This window comes from Sabethes cyaneus, chromosome 2 (genome assembly GCF_943734655.1).
Source record: "Sabethes cyaneus chromosome 2, idSabCyanKW18_F2, whole genome shotgun sequence".
Taxonomy (NCBI): Eukaryota; Metazoa; Arthropoda; class Insecta; order Diptera; family Culicidae; genus Sabethes; species Sabethes cyaneus.
Window position 1 is genome coordinate 67,259,953 of NC_071354.1, and position 16,927 is coordinate 67,276,879.

The 16,927-nt window shown below is 38.3% G+C and overlaps 2 protein-coding genes across 5 annotated transcripts in view; one reads left to right on the forward strand and one right to left on the reverse strand.

The window, feature by feature from the left end:
• The window catches only part of LOC128738042 (endophilin-A), a 37,513-nt gene extending 21,522 nt beyond the window's left edge, over nt 1–15,991 (forward strand). Inside the window, exons 6-11 of one of the 4 annotated variants that reach the window (XM_053832860.1) lie at nt 5,213–5,279; nt 6,925–7,010; nt 7,093–7,196; nt 10,859–11,529; nt 13,453–13,589; nt 14,200–15,991. In XM_053832860.1, the coding sequence (XP_053688835.1) occupies nt 5,213–5,279; nt 6,925–7,010; nt 7,093–7,196; nt 10,859–11,529; nt 13,453–13,589; nt 14,200–14,319 (1,185 nt within the window). In that variant the 3' untranslated portion in view covers nt 14,320–15,991. Of the gene's footprint in view, nt 1–5,212; nt 5,280–6,909; nt 7,011–7,092; nt 7,197–10,858; nt 11,530–13,452; nt 13,590–14,199 lie in introns of all 4 variants that reach the window. The other 3 variants (XM_053832862.1, XM_053832859.1, XM_053832863.1) reach the window with 3 other exon arrangements.
• The window catches only part of LOC128738040 (ATP-dependent RNA helicase Ddx1), a 243,776-nt gene that overhangs the window by 60,881 nt on the left and 165,968 nt on the right, over nt 1–16,927 (reverse strand). The gene's annotated exons all lie outside the window — the stretch shown is intronic.

Below are 16,927 nucleotides of genomic sequence, written 5' to 3' on the forward strand. Positions count from 1 at the left end.
TAACATCGAGGTTGATGTGCAAAATCTTTTGGACTGTTTTTTTTATCTCCGATAGTGAGATGGAGGAATTCGATGCTAATTTCATCGTAAAAGCTTACTGACGTCTCGATTTTTTGGCTTTCATTGCCCAACTATTCTACAAAAATGTTTGTTGGGTGGTTCGCTATCCTGTAAGCAATACCACAATAGATCTAAATGCTGGTCGTAGTGGTCTCGTCTCCTATAAACAAAAAATTCCTTTAAGCAGTTTCATAGAACTTTATTTAATCAATACAATGATTGGCGGACATCATCATAACTCAAAAACGGATTATTTGGAATCAGCAATTTAAGTACATTTGGTAGAATAATTTTGACAGTTCCCAACGCGTTGAACCGCTAAATTTCACCGTAGGATCTTTTCGTTACTAAGTTATGGTTGGAAAACTATCAACTGAAGACAGCAAATGACCATTTGTCAGTTTTTCGACCATAAGTCAGGAACAAAAAAACCTTTAGACTGCATTGTCTAGAATCTTTTCTTTGGTCCATGTGGCATTTTTGAAAAGGTGAAAAATATATTACAAATATGGTACTGGTATAACTCGATTCACTCCATATCTGGACGTATTGCTAGTGATCGGGTTTGGAATCTTTTGATAGGAAGGGTAGGAAGGTTTTTTATTCCATAGCATAATGGCCAAAAGTCGCGATCGGAAGTTGTATGGTATAACGAAGGACTGACGGAGTCGCTTTTGGACAATAAAAAGTATGTAAAGATAGATTTTGGACAGCTTCCCGGGTAAAATACTTATATGGTCACGTCTCGAGGAGATGTCCGCAGCAAGTCCGCAATGCAAGTTGGTTTTGCTGATAAAATTGTTAGAAAACTTCAGATCTTGCAGGCGATCTGTAGCTGCGGCTAGAAAATCAAAGTTTTTGTTATGAATTAGACTATGAACTGGAAGATTTATAAGGAAGTGTGCTTAAAAACGCATTCTACCGTAAACCAAAGCATTGTGGGCAGCCACGTAGCCAGAGGTGGGGGCCAGGAGTCCTATCTTGGCTCCTAATACATTATATGCGTATCTTATTGCTTATAACTATAATACATTATAATACATTTAATGTATTGTAGTTCTAAACTAAAAAATATGCATATAAAACAGTTAAAATCAAAATTGGGCCCCCGGGCTCCCCCTTCTGGGTACATGGCTGATTGTGGGTCCTGAAAAGTTATGGCTAGGTGTGACTAGCTCTCAGTACAACCGAGAGACACTTCAGCGGTACCGTAACGAGGATTTAACCGAAAAAAAACCTTAACATACCTAATTGTCTTAAATACTTCTTTTAGTCTTTCGAACAAGGGTAATTCCCTGATATATGAAAACAATCGTATATGTTTCCGGTATTCCGGTATATAAATCTGTCGATTGTCATAATGTACGGAATTGTCGCGGAATTACCCGTCTCTCTGCAGCATCAAAATTGTTCGAAATAATCGTAGGTGGCGTAATACAGGCCCGCACTAAGTACTACATTTCAACGACTAAATATGGTTTCATGCATGGCTGATCGATCTATACTAATGTGTTGGAGTTCACTTTGATTTCATTTCAGTTCATTTTGCAAATGGAAAACAAGGAAAAAGTTGAAGTCATTTATACAGACTTGAAAGCTGCTTTCGATCTAATTGACTATGTAATATTTTTCCGGAAACTTTCCCGACTTGGTGCTTCCCAACAAAGTCGACCAAGTTAACGACCTCGGTGTTTTACTGGACACTAAACTGACATTTAATTTGCACCGTGAATCAATCATTTCTAAGGGATCTCGGCAACCTGGGTTTATCTCCAAGATTAGGAAAATTTTAAGGATGCCCACTGCCTTAAATCGTTATATTGTGCCCTAATTCGTCCGCTTCTGGACAATTGTAATCTGGTTTGGCTTGCGAAGCAGCTTTCTTGGATCTTACGAATTGAACGCGTACTTACTTTACTTTACTTACTTTTTCGGCGACAATCCGCTTATCGAATCCATGCCGAATTCAGGAGCCGTCTCCACATTACTCGGTCTTGGGCTACCACTCTCCAGTCGCCACTGTTCTAGCATCCTCGTCAACAGGGCTCATCCAACGGGTACGGGGTCTGCCTCGAAGTCATCGGCCTCTGTCGGGTTCTGTGCTAAATATTGTTTTCGCTGGTCTCTCATCCGGCATCCTTGCTACATGGCCAGCCCATTGTAGCCTGCCGTATTTTAGTCGCTTCACAATATCCGCATCTTTGTACACTTGGTATATTTCATGATTCATGCGCCTGCGCCACACTCCTTCGTCTAATATGCCGCCAAGAATTGATCGCAGGATCTTACGCTCGAAAACGCCAGGAGCTCGTCGGTCGCTCTCTTTCAACGTTCACGCTTCGTGACCGTAGAGTACCACCGGGAGAATTAGCATCTTATAGAGCGCGAGTTTTGTACGGAGTTGTAGGCTACGGGACCTCAGCTGGCTACGTATTCCGTAGAAGGCCCCGTTGGCAGCCGCGATCTGCCTTTTTACTTCACGGCTCACATCGTTGTCACATGTTAACGTACCAAAGTAAACAAATTCATCGACCACTTCAAAAGTATCTCCATCTATTACCACCGTAGTTCCAACACCCGAAGGGCTACCAGCCACCATATACTTTGTTTTGGTAGAATTTATGATAAGCCCTATCCTCGCAGCTTCCTCCTTAAGATGCGTGTACGCTTCTTCCACAGCTCTACGGTTAACACCGATGATATCGATGTCATCCGCGAACCCTAGGAGCATATGAGATTTCGTGATTATGGACCGCTTCTCTGCACGCCGGTCCTTCGAATAGCACCTTCCAATGCAATGTTGAACAGCAAGTTTGATATAGTCCGTCACCTTGCTTCAAACCATCTAACGTCACAAACGAGTCCGATGCCTCATCCGCTATCCTGACGCTTGATTTTGAACCATCAAGGGTAGCACGTATCAGCGTGAACGCGTACAAAGAAGGTTTGTTCGGCTTGCTTGCCGTCATCTTCCTTGGCGAAATCCAGAAAATTTGCCACCCTACGGAGATAGATGTCGTCTATTTGATCTCGGCACACTGAAGCATAGACGTAAAATGCAACAGGCGATATCTTTAGCTAAAATCCTTAACGGTGAAATTTATTTGCGTACTGTCTTCAGTTTAATACGGTTCAGACTAGTTTTGGTGAAATTGACTGTCCACAACTGTTATCCATGCTCAATTTCCGGGCATCACCACGAACTTTACACTCAACGGGACTGCTGCAGACACAGTTCCATCTTCCACTGGACGGCATTTGAATTCTGGGAACCAATAACAAAATGTATAAGAACATTTACAAAAGTGGAAGAGTTATTTGACTTCGGGAAGAAGATGATGGGAGATATTTGAGGAAAATTTCGTATCGTATTGACCGAATCGGGCATTACAGATGCTAGAGAATTTATTTCCATTAAAGACACACGCAAGTCAAACTTGTTATAATAAGCACCGCTCGAAACGTCACGGTTGCTATGCACTGCATGGTTGCACTCATGTATGCACCGCACCGAGTACTTTTGATAATTCAACGCATTAATGTCAATACTGTGTACTGGCTCGCTTCCAAAGTAGCACATTTTTGGTACTTCTTGTTGTGGAAACTTATTTATAACTGAATCTAGTCATATATCGGTTATCACAACTGGTTTCTGACAACTGTGCTAGTAGGGTTTGGTTTATGGCTCGGTACTTAGGTTCCGTACTCCAGCACGGTATGTTCCGGTAGGTTTGTCCAGTGCTGCTCGCAAACTTGCTCCTCGGTGCGATACGGTAACAACTTGCATATTTATGAACGGCAGTTGGCTTGACAAATGAGTGCGAACGAACAAGTTTTGCGACCGATGTGCTCTCTAGCACGGCATCGCACGGTGCGCTCCGAACATATATAGGCACTGCACCATATAAAAGAAATTAGCTCCAATATGGGATTACATATTCGTTTCAGTAGCGAGTCTGCAAAATCACCGAGATCGAAAGTAGGTATATTAACTATGAGCGGAGAAAAACGGATAGGAGCGGATAGACAATCGTTTAGCCGCACTCTATTTTTCCTTTATTTTTGTTTGAATAAAATAATCCACAGGCACACCGGCCTAGCGGTATTTAATAGACTACTCACCTGAACGCTAGTGAACTACGCACAATCACGGAGGTCTTCGCCGGACATCGGCCCTAGAAATAGAACAGTTTGCTTTGCTTTTCCCAAGTATAGCTTATGGGAGAAGTAAAGCAAACTCTTTTATTTACACGGCCAATTGTCCCACTCATTTAAAGAGTATTGACAAGATCTTAACTGACATTTGTTGTTTTTGTATCAAGAAATTCTTGCGTCTTCTACATACCGATTTTTTGGAAGCTACCTTGTAAGATGATTATAATAGACCGTTGAATTTTTATTAAAAGATGTGGCTTTTCGGTCTCGGGTTTCTTACGAAAACTTTATTTTACGTTCAGCTAACGTTTCGAAGAACTATGCCTTCATCATCGGAGCAAAACGGTGGCAAATGTTTTCTTAGTCAAGTGTTTAAACATGAAAATGTTAATTTTGTTGACCCTCTATAACTATAACCTTCCACGCACATCGCAACCAGATCGATTATTCCAATATCAAGAGCTACCTTGTAATTCAATTCTCTGTGTCCTAAAAACTTCACTGATTTTAATAATCATTTGGTACCTCATTGGGACACAGTCCTACAACAATCCAACTTAATTTTATCAATGGGTATGAGTAATTCATTAAATGTGAACAGTAATCGGTGCCAGAAATCGGGGAAAGCTAAAAAAACCTAATTGGTGATTTTGAATTTTCCGATTGACTCGATTTTCTATCGCCTAGCTTCATTTGGGTTGAAATTTTTTACATTTCCATCCATAATTAATGCTCTGCACATTACTTTACGTATAGCATATGTTTTGCCACGACATCGTTGAAACCAACCTACCAGTAAAGTTATATTTCCTCCCGGGGCGTAAGCAGTAAAAGTTTATGTTTATGTTTGTATTGCGCTTTTGGCACTTCAGAACTTAAAACTCGCTATAAACTGCTGTTACATTTTCCAACCCTATAAATTGATTGTTTCCGTTTCTTTTGTTTCTTTTTTAACTGTTTTTTTATAACTGCGCCCGTGTGCTGTCTGGGTAAACAGCATCATCGTAAAAAGCTTCAAGGACGGCGTCTCGATTTCGACTGCAAAAAGCGACGACAGGCTAAAGGTAAGAGTTTCATAATATTTACTTGTTGATCTATATTTGATTAAAAAGCTTAGCATTTTCTTGATCTCGCAAACTGTTTTTTTTTTGTTTTTATTTTGTTGGTCCCTCCCGGCTGCTGAGTGTTTTTATTTTACTTTCTTCGTCAAAGAATGTCTATAAGTTATCTGATAAAATAAGCTTTTGCGTTCAGTTTCGCAGCTCCAGTCAATTTTAGATCTGAAATTTAGCAATGGATGTCTGCCTGATTTAATATAAAATACGAATTGATTCTGCATATTGTTAGCAAAGCACACGTTCACATTTTTTTCGTACAAAAAAGTTCTCATCTAAATAGACACTATGTTGTCGTCTGTTAGGTGGATTGACTCAGATTTTCCACCAGAAACTTTATCTCTCTTTTCATTTGTAAGAGTTTGTAAAAATATTTTTGTTCGTTTGCTTCATCCTTTTTATGATTATATTTCTTTTTCACTTTCAAAATATTCAACGTGGCCGCTTTGTGTTTGGCCAATGCTTGGCAAATAAAAACTCGTTTCTAGTTCATCATGATGATTGGCTGAAGTTATTTACTTTGATGAAACATCAACACATGGTCTCCGGTGAATAAGATCTCACCGCTTTACGTGTAGAACATTGGAACCATAATACTAAAACGTAGTTTGGCCGGTATATCTGTTTTATGTTGAGAGTGTTTTTATATTTATTTATTTTTGTTATTATCAAGTTTTTTTTTGAGTGAAGACTCACTTAAATATAATACCTATTATTCCGTGTTTTTGAAATTGAGTGAATTAACGTAAAATATCATCACATCTTTTTTACCAATCATAACTAGAAACGGGTGTGGGCAACAATTAAAGTTTTCAAGCAATATTCCAGCTTTATCTAGATCAAATGTGTATCACGTATACCCCCGCAGTTTTATAACTGCTTTAGCTTTTAGTATTTTTTATTTGAGTAAATTATACTCAATTAAACCTTTCTGACAATTTACTTAGTTATTGTTTTTTGATCTAGTTATTATTCCTCCTTAAAATATGATTGCAGAGATTTTCCGCTGAACACTTGACGAATAATATAATAATATTTCTATGACCAGAGGAGAGATTGCATCTCTTAACAGTGGCTAAAGTATCACTTTTCTGTTGATCCCGTACGAGGATAACGGAAAAACTTTTTTAATTAGCAGTCGGCAAACTGACCATCGATAAACAATCTATTTTGATTGATATTATTTCGCTTCTCGTTCCTTTCAAAGCAACCAATCTCCAATGCATTCACGTATTTGCGCTTCTGATAATTATTTTAAGCACCTATTATATAATTGTAGTATTGATATCTTAATTTAAATTATTTTCCTTATCTTTTCTTTTTTCTTTTCATTTTTCATGTGCACCTCTTGTTTGCGAACTATATTTTTTGCACATCCTTGGTTCGTTATATCCTGTTGATGCCATTTATATCCTGCTGATGCTGACCCGCTTGCCACACTGTGAAACATTCGTTCGATTCAATGGAAAATATTATTGGCGGTCGACAATGTGCAAATCAATATTTCTGCTACATACCATGCTACATACGTGAATCAATTTTTTCCTCATTATCAATGTCCACTGTAACTAACAAACAGGATCTCAAATTACAGATGATGAAATTCGCAGTGCCGAGGAAAAGTTTGCTGAATCCTTACAGCTGGCACAGGTTGGAATGTACAATCTGTTGGAGAATGATGTAAGTTTCTGTCGATTGAAGCTGGCGTTGTTTTTATTTTTTTATAATAAAATAATATATGTGGTTCTCTTTTCGGTGGCAGGTGGAGCAGGTTTCACAACTAGTCACATTTGCGGAGGGGCTTCTGGATTATCATTCACAGTGTGCTGATATTCTACGAGTACTTGTCGAAGTGTTGCATGAGAAGTAAGTATCTAACAAAGTTTTATTTAAGACCAGATTTTTTTCCGGCACATCGTCGTGCTGGCCGGGGTGATTCCCGTTGTTTCAAGAAGTCGTCTCCATTCAACTCGATCTCGGTCCACTCTTCGCCAATTTCCCAGTCATCTCAGAAGTTGCAAACCACTTTCGACCTGGTCGAGCCATCTTGTACGTTGAGTCCCTCTGTTTCTGGTGCCGGTTGAGTTGTCGAAGAGAACTGTTTTCATCGTACTGTCGTCCGGCATTCACGACGTGTCCGGCCCACCCTAGCCTACCGATTTTCGTCAGATATATGATGGGAATCTCTCCAAGCAGTGCCTATGATTCATTACAGTTTGTACTCTACCAAACATCGTCCACAACAGCTTCCACTCGAACACGGCAAGGGCGCGTATGTCATTCGTGAGCAATATCACGGCTTCAAATCCATGAAGAGCTACCGGTCTAATAATGGTTTTGTATATTGTCAGCTTCGTACGGAGGCATATGCTTCTTGATCGTAGCGTTTTGCAAAGGGTAAAGTGCAGTTGGTCGCGGTCACCAGCGATCCCAAATACACAAACTCATTTACCACTTCTCGTTTGTTGCCGTCAACGGTTACCATCCATTGCGCAATGGGCAAAAACGAGCTCGTAATCCCAAGTATTAGAAGCCGTTGGTTTGGAATCTTACAAGATACCTATTCTTATGTAAAAAATACGGGAAATCGATTGGTGATGGTTTCATCCTGCGCAGACTTCGGGAAGTGGTCCATTTTACCCTATTTTCCTCAAAAAATCATGACAAAAGTTAATTAAACAGTATAAAATTTTATATGCCGCCCGTGAAATAACTCAAATAGCTTCCAAATTTTGTTAAAACATTGGAAGAATCAAATCCCATCCATTCCATACTGTGCGAAATGCAAGAATAGTCCATTTTGCCAATTCACCCCCTTATACATAGATAACTTAATTAAAGCAATTAAAACTAACTCAAAGGCAAAAACAACCTCCAAAAGAAATGTGCATTTTATCATACTGAATAACTTCGGAGAACAGTTGAAAGCAATAAATTAATTGGATGCGGAGTTATTGTACAGAATTGATTTTTAAGTGTATTTTTTAAATAAATCATTATATCTCGCAACTAGCAAAAGATAGATAGTTACTATATTCAGCAAAATTGCTCATTTTAGTGTGTTCTATAATTTTTCTGAATAAAAAAATTTTTTTGGACGAATTCAAAATAACAAAAGTTTGTATCACCCTGATAAATGAATATAAGATTATCTAGATAGTTTGAAAAGATGCGCTGTATTATATTGATAAACTTCTCCAAAGACACAATCGTCGAAAAATTACGATTTTTTACGCAACAGCAAAAGAACGTGGTTTTGTAGATCTAGGAGAGAATCAGGCAAAACGGACCGATTGTGAATTCACGCTACTAAATCGATAGCAAACAACTCTCCTGATGTCTTTCGAGTTTATCCCCCTGCCTTTGAATTAGTTTTAATCGCTCTAATTAGGTTTTACTATGTATTTAGGGGTGAATTGGGCAAAATGGACTATACCTGCATTTCGCACAGTATGGAATGGATGGGATTTGATTCTTCTGATGTTTTGACAAAATTTGGAAGCTATGTGAGTTCGTTTCACGGGCGGCAAATAAGTTTTTATACTGTTTAATAGCTTTTATCATGATTTTTAGGGAAAATAAGGCAAAATGGACCACTTTCCGAAGTTTGCGCAAGATGAAACCGTCACCAATCGATTTCCCACATTATTTTACATAAGAATAGGTATCTTGTAAGATTTCAAACTAGCGGCTTCTAATGCTAGGGACTACGAGCTCGTTTTTGCCTATTGTGTGCATTGGAGGCACGCGTTTGTTTCCTTTGAGTCTCTTCCTTTCATGTATTTGGTCTTCGACGCATTTATTTTTAGCCCAATTTTCCTAGACTCCGCTATCAGTCTGGCGTAGATTACCTCCCTCGTGGCAAAGTTTCTGTGTATGATATCAAAGTCATCTGCAAAACCTAGGAGCTGGTTACACTTGGTGAAAATCGTACTTCTCGTTCCGATATCCGCCCGTCGGATCACCCCCTCAAAAGCGATGTTGAACACTATGCAGGATAAGCCGTCACCTTGTTTCAACTTTCGCCATGCCTCGATGCGCTTTAAACACATCACTCGATCCATTGTAGCTCTGATCAGTCGTGTCAGTTCATCCAGAAAACCGTGCTCGTGCATTATCTGCCACCGCTGGTCTCAATCGACTATATCGTATGCTGCTTTGAAATCAATAAAGATGTGATGCGTGGGCACGTTGTAATGCCGACATTTCTGCAAAATCTTTCGGATGGTAAAAATTTAGTCCATAGTTTCGCGAGCCTCCCTGAAGCCCTCCTGGTAATTCCCAAAAATACAAAACATTGTACAATCGGTGACAGCCGGCGTAACAAGATATGCAAAAGTACTTAGTAGGAGACGTTTACCAGCGTTATGCCGCGATAGTGACAGCAGTCACAGCAGTGACAGCCAATCACCCTTTTAGTAAATGAGACAAACCACTCTATTCCGTCCATTCCTCCGATAGCTTATGCTCCTTCCAAATCCTGGTAATAACCCAGTGTAAAGCCGTTGCTAGCGTTTCTCGGCCATGCTTATAAAGCTCTGCCGGTAGGCGGTCCCGCGGCTTTATTGGTCTTCAGCAATCCGAGTTCTCTTTTGGCTTCTTGGAGATCAGGATACTACTATCTTCCATGGGCCCTCCTAGGTTAACTTCCGTTCCGTCCTCTGATGCAACTCCGATATTCAGGTGTTCATTGAAAAACTGCTTCCACCTGTCGACCACCTCGCGCTCGTTTGTGATTAGATTCCATCCGTCGTCCCTACACATGTCAGGTTTCGGTGTGTAACCTTTGCGAGTTTGGTTCACCTTCTCGGAAAGATTGAGCGTGTGATATCATTTTACTCCTCAGGATCGTGGTCGACTGGTTTCTTGTTTGTTGAAATAATTAGCTGGCCAGATCCAATACGTACAAGCAAAGGCTTTGGGTATAAACGACTTTAAGAATTGAGCCTTCTTTAGACCCAACCGAGAATAGAACATACGACGACTGGCTTGTTAAACCATATCGTAGTTCGTAGCAAACTGGGCGGTTATCCAATGATGCCATTAGGAGCAATAATAATTGCAATTATCGACCGATTACGGGTTGTTATGTAGTATAACCATGCTCGTCTTTGAAAATATACGTAGTAATGATTCTAGTGGCCTGTTGGCAGAAAAAATGTTCAAACCGAATTAGCTTTACTACAAACTTTGATTAACGATCATTCTAAATTGTATGCTTTTGTCTGATATATAAAGTAGTACTTGTTAGTATAGCCAAAAATAGTTTGACCAGGAGTTATGTATATGAAACAATTCTTTCAATGACAAACATCAGTTGATTAAAATATCTATAAATTGTTTTCATGCGTCTTATTTAAATTTAAGACAGTCACTTTTATTTTTGTTCACGGTCGTATGCTGCATTCACACGAAAATTCACTAAAAATGTTCTAGTTTATTTATTCTACTCTGGCAGTTTTTTCAGCTGCTTACTAAATGCACCTAATAGTGTATCGTATTCTAATTATTCTATTCTTTTTTTCCAGACGAGAGGAAGCCTCCAATCGTCCCAAGTCGGAATTTGTTCCGAAGACGCTTGCCGACCTGAATATCGAAACACTTGGCTCCCAAGATGGAATGAACGGTGGGCCACATTTCCTTAATTCCAATAGAGTAAAAAATTCCCATCATCACATGTATAGTTCCCAACAAAATTTGTCCACCAATCAAGCCAACAACAACTACAGCCACTACCAGAACCACAACCACAGCAACAACAACAACAATACTAGTAATTTTAACCGAAACAAGCTGTACGGCTCCCAGCAAAGCCTTTCGTCCCTATCGGTTCGGAGCGCTGGTGGGGGCGGAAGTCGGGGTGGAGGTAGCACTGGTGGCAGTGGCGGTGGCGGCGACAATGGAAATGGCAACGCAAATTCGTTTATGCGGCCGCCTTCATATGGAACGGTCAGTGCACAGCATGTATCCTCTACGTCTACCGTAGACAACTGGCTGAACGCGTGGGATCAGCCCAGCCAGGCGTCGGTTGTTTCTGCTCCCACCGCGACTGCCACCAGGACTGCCACGAACAATAACCATGGCAAACTTAATTCTTTCGGCAGTAACAGTGTGTATAAAAGTACTACTAGCTCTACTACTACCACTAGCAAGACTGGTACAAAATTCGCTAACAACAACTTCAATGATCCCTGGTCAGGTGATTTATGTTATATTTTCCTTTATTTTACGTTCTGTGTCTCTGTTTTGTGTGCTGCAGTATAATATTTCCAGTTAGGGTAGGAACGAGCGAGCATTGCGAAAGTCGTCGAAATGATTTGTACTTTCTCAAGTAATAAATAGTACTTTCGCAATGCTGCCTGTCGTTGGTTTCGTTTGGATCCGTTTGTGAATTGGTGAAGGAAGCAAAGGATTTTCACTGGAAATATATACATAATTTTTTTGGTTAAGACTGATAAAGTATTTAAAGTTTTAGGGACGGTAAAAACAATAGAATAATTATTTAAAGATGGTTAACCAAATCGCATATATAGAGTAAACATATTTTGGAATACGTGAAAATAGGACCAATGTATTACCGAAACATAATTCACACTGGTAGCAAACTCTAATTTCAAAAAGCTTCTTACTTCACTAGAGTAGGTGGTAGTCCTTAGTACGCTGACTAACAATTATAAATACATTTCATCTTGATTCGCCTATTGCAGTTTGGAACGAAGGTATAACTGTTTCATCCAATTTGGTCTTTCTACACATATGGTGATGGGAATTTCTACAGCATATAACTACTACTGCGTGTCATTACCCTAAATAGTAATTTTCTACTCCATAATACGTAATGAGTTTCTTTTTGTAATTGATTTGCATTTTGGTTTTTCGATAATATTAAGTCATGTTATTTCATTTCCAATCATCTCGTTGTCGGTCGCTCAGAAGGCGCAAATCAATCCTAGCGTTTTTCTGACCACTTACAATCTTTCATCGTTCTTATTCTCAGTAAAGAGAGTAGTGAATGTTTTTCCAAAACAAAGATTCGTGTGCTTATTGTATACAATGTTTCTATAATTTTCCTGATTGTTATCACATCTGTGTTCAACATAGGAACAATGTTTCTTCAAACTTTGTACTTTCGAAAACGATCTATCCAAATCTACTCCATTCTTTCGATTCTTTCGTTAAACGGGCATTAGCCTGATAGCAAAACTATACTCGCTCTACTACTATTCTTCCGTTTCATATTACCTTACCCTTTTCTCGCCTAGGCGGTTCATCATCACGTCTCAATTCACCGGTCAATAAACCGACACATCTGGAACTTTTGGGTAACGGTCAAGCGCAGGCGCGTTCCACCAATGGTAATCAAAATTATCCACTCATTTCTCTATACTTCTTTCAATTCGGTTTTAACAGAAGTTACTAAATGAGTTTCTGTAAGACAATAGTTTTTGGAGTGTTCTTTTTTTCATATTCGTTTGGATTTACACAAAATTTTACTTCAGTTGGATGACATTCTAACAATGACGTTTATGTTCTGATTATTTCGTGAGCTTTGTTGTGTTTAAATGTTGTATCTAATCTAATGTGACGTAACCGCTGGTCAAATAATTTTGCGGGTACTTTTCTCTATTTTTTCCAACAACAACGTTTTTTTTCTGTCTGGAATATCAATCATTGATACTGCATGGTTATTGTTTTAGTGGTTTAATTTCATTTTGGTTTATTTTTCACCAAAAAGTGTAGTATGAAGCCCACTTACTGAATGGTTCCAGTCGCCATATAGTAATTATCAAGTTCACATTTTCTTTTCATCAGACCTAATTGTTAACCTTAGCATGTTCGCATTAGTTCACAAAAGCTTCGTTTCGTTAATCTGTGGTTCATTTTTATCATCCCGGTGATTATTTGAGTTTTCTTAAATACAGTAGTATTTGATTTTTTTTTCTTTATATGGAAAGTTGTTTTATTTGGTTTAATCATTACATCGAAACTTTGTTTGAATAGTTGCCTAATTAGTTGAAAAGTTAATGCGGTTTAGACAGCATAGTGTAGAAAAAGTAAACGAACCCGTTTCACAGTTGTGATTTTGAAAATAAAATTAATTTAAAAATGTTTCTTTCCTCAGCATCACCATTGCCATCGCCGATGCGTTCGCCTGCGAGAACTCCGATGCCAGCAGCGGCAGCAGCCAAACCAACGCAACCGTGCTGTACGGCGCTGTACGACTTTGAACCAGAGAACCCAGGCGAATTGGGCTTTAAGGTGAGTGTTGACGAGTTCGGAACCAGATTCGGTGGAATGTGATACCCTGGCATTTCGACACGTTAATAATTAATTTATATTTTTGACTTTGTGGAAAGTGAGAAAGTATTTGGTGCGAAGAATGATATATTAGATGAACTAGAAAATTTCGGCTTATAGACTAAAAGTATATTGAGTCGTTCAATGGCATGTGTGTCTCACACCCACGCTTACTGACTAAACTACTGTTACACCCTTATTTCTTCTTTTGACAAATGTGACAACTTTTTTAGTTTTATCTGCATACGTCTTTTGTATCTTGATTTCGATATCATTTGCTGTTTTATTGTATAATTTTTTAACCTATCTTTGATTAAGTTATAGGAAGTTTGTACACTGTGACTATTTTTTAACGCCGCACACACATTTCAGGCTTAACATGTGAATCAAATACAAGATTGTAGAAATTGACCCTAACAGTTGAAGTGATTTGAGGAACTCTAAATTTTGATAAATAAGGAATATTATTGCTTGTACTGTTCATGTACGAAATGCTCAGTGAATCTAGAGTGCAAAATTATCACATATTACGGAAATCATATTGTTATTATTCTCTTATCTTTCTTCGCAGGAAAACGACGTTATCACGCTCATTCAGCGCGTGGATGAGAACTGGTTCGAGGGCAGCGTAAACGGCAGAACCGGCTACTTTCCGCAGTCGTACGTGCAAGTCACCGTTCCCCTACCTTAGGCGCGCACCGTACGGGTTTATTTTAAACTACGCGTAAAAATACTGTAATTGTAATCGCCTCCCACCCTTGTTCCCCATCCCCTCCGGTTCTCAATTAATTACTGTTGCTGAGCTACTATTAACTGTAACAAGCCAGATCTACTAGCTACACAACTACTACTATTACCGTTAATAACGTCGACGGTCAGGAGGAAATAGATTGACGGACGCATGATGAAATCAACCACTTTCGTTTCCGTTCACTGTGTTCTGATGACGGATTAACAATTTTTATTTGACAGCCTAGCTGGGCAGATCGAGCATTGGTTATCAGTAGTATCAACGAATGAATGTGTGAATGATGAATAAACAGAAGAGAGCATTATCCTTATTTAGATCACAAATCATGTATAGTTTTTTTTTAATTTTTGGGTTAAAGCTCTGCTTTCTTCTAACAGCACGATGCTGACTAATAAATGCCGAAACAGGAATGAAGCGAAAGATTTTACTAGTTATAACAAAGCAACGTATCGCAACTAAGGAAGTATTTACATGAGATTTATTGCTGTTCAGTCAAATTGTAATAAATTAGATATTATGTTTTTTCCGGGCGGTGACATGGTGAAGCACACACGAATGGGCGGGAATAATCGCAGTGCAAACTAGGTAACCTACTTAGCCCCATAGGAATGCTGTTAGCTGCTGGAAAATCGTCGGTTCAGTTTGCTATGTTAGTCTGTAACGCCTAAGCAAGGTAGAATGTAGAGAATATCATGCATACGTGCCGACTATTTGCAGCAGGAACTACCCAAACGCAGCTCTAGTGGTACGAATACTGAATAACATTGAGTAGTTCTAGCGAAGCTTAAATTGTTTGATTCTAGAAACAGATTTTATTCATATTGAAGTAAAACATTAAAGTGAGTATAGTTGTACGATGATGATGCCGTAAAGATTTAGCCACAAGGCATCGTTGCGTTTTTATGTTGTCTCAAGATTATATACGATATTTTAAGGTGAAACTGTGTTATGTGTTCCGATTACACTTGATCAGCAAGAGCTTCCCTCAATGATGCACTTTATTGACTGTGTTAGACTAACGATGAACGTTTAAGTTTGGCACTTCTGCACTTGGTTAACTGTTGTTTTATCGCCGATTTCGTTTCAGCTGGGACACGTTAAGCCCCAAAGGTACATACCTACCTAAGGTTGTTGCTTGGGGTTGTTCGTTTTGTTCCAATAACTCATTTAGTTTTGCGAATCACATTCTCGCAGAAAGCTTTTCTTTTTGTGTTAGTACACATTGATATAGATAGGTTTGATAGAGGTAGGTTAAACAAGTATTACAAACAGTGTATATAATTTTTACTATTTGCTTTAATAAACTATAACAGCAGTCATTGGCTATATGTTAGTTGTCTTTAAGTTATTTGTCAATTTTTGATTAAGTTTTTTTTGCTAGGAAAGAAATCCCTTTATTAAACTTTTCAGTTTTTTATGTTTCTTGACAAATTAAGCTCTTTTGAATGTAGGTTATCAGGAATAGATGCGCCGATTCATTTTGAAAACATAGATAGGGATTACTAACAAATTTCATTCACTGGGTTTCCGCTTTCAATATTGCAGGACATTATTTTTGCAAAAAAACGAATTAAGATGTTAATTTGCGTATAACGTACTGAAGTACATTCAAGTCTTTTTGAATTAGTTAATATCAAAATGCCATGTTTTACAATCTGATGCAAAATCAATCAGATTGAAAATTATCTGAGTCCCCTGGCATATTTAAAAGTATGTTTTACTAACTCAATCAAAAATTGAGCATCCTTCAGAAAGTTCATACTCATTTTTCATTACTGTTAGAATTAAACGACAAGCCTTTCGCAATACTTGTGAGAAAGAAAAATTACCATAGTTATTAGATGTTTCGAGAGATACAGAACTTCATCTATATACAATGTTTGAACCAAACTTATCATACATAAGAACACCGAAACCAGAGTCTATACAGAACAGATCACGTCATATATATATGAATGAAATATTTACCTTACACTACTAGTTGTATGAGAAATTAAAATGAATCGTAAAAGTGTATTTCCAACTTGTCTGTTTGAATGTTGTTTTCCTTTTCTCAAACGAAGTAAAATCAAATACCAATCTAACTGTTCCTGTTTAATATTTGTCATTTTTTCTCATCTACTACGTGCCACTGTTTAAGGTCAATCCTACTAAAAAATCGCTATTGTTTCCAATTTTTGCCATTCGAATAATTATGATACGAATTTAAACAAAGAGCATAACTAGAAGCAGAATACCCGCCACGTGTATTGTTAACTTTTACGACAATTGATTCAGCAGTGATCGAAACATTTAAATATGGTTTGCATTTAAGTCAGAACTCAATCAGCCAGTAAGAAAAGGGCAAAACATTACATAGTTGTTACATTCGATTTCAAGCTAAAACGTAATTAAGAAAACGGCAAACAAACAAGTTAATGTCACAGAAAAATCAACATTTATAATAGGAATCGCGTACACACACAAAACAAGTCTTTTAATACCATTAGTTGTAATAGCAAGTAAGAAACAAAAGCACAGCCGTTCGCAATCGATTCGAAAGCAAAAT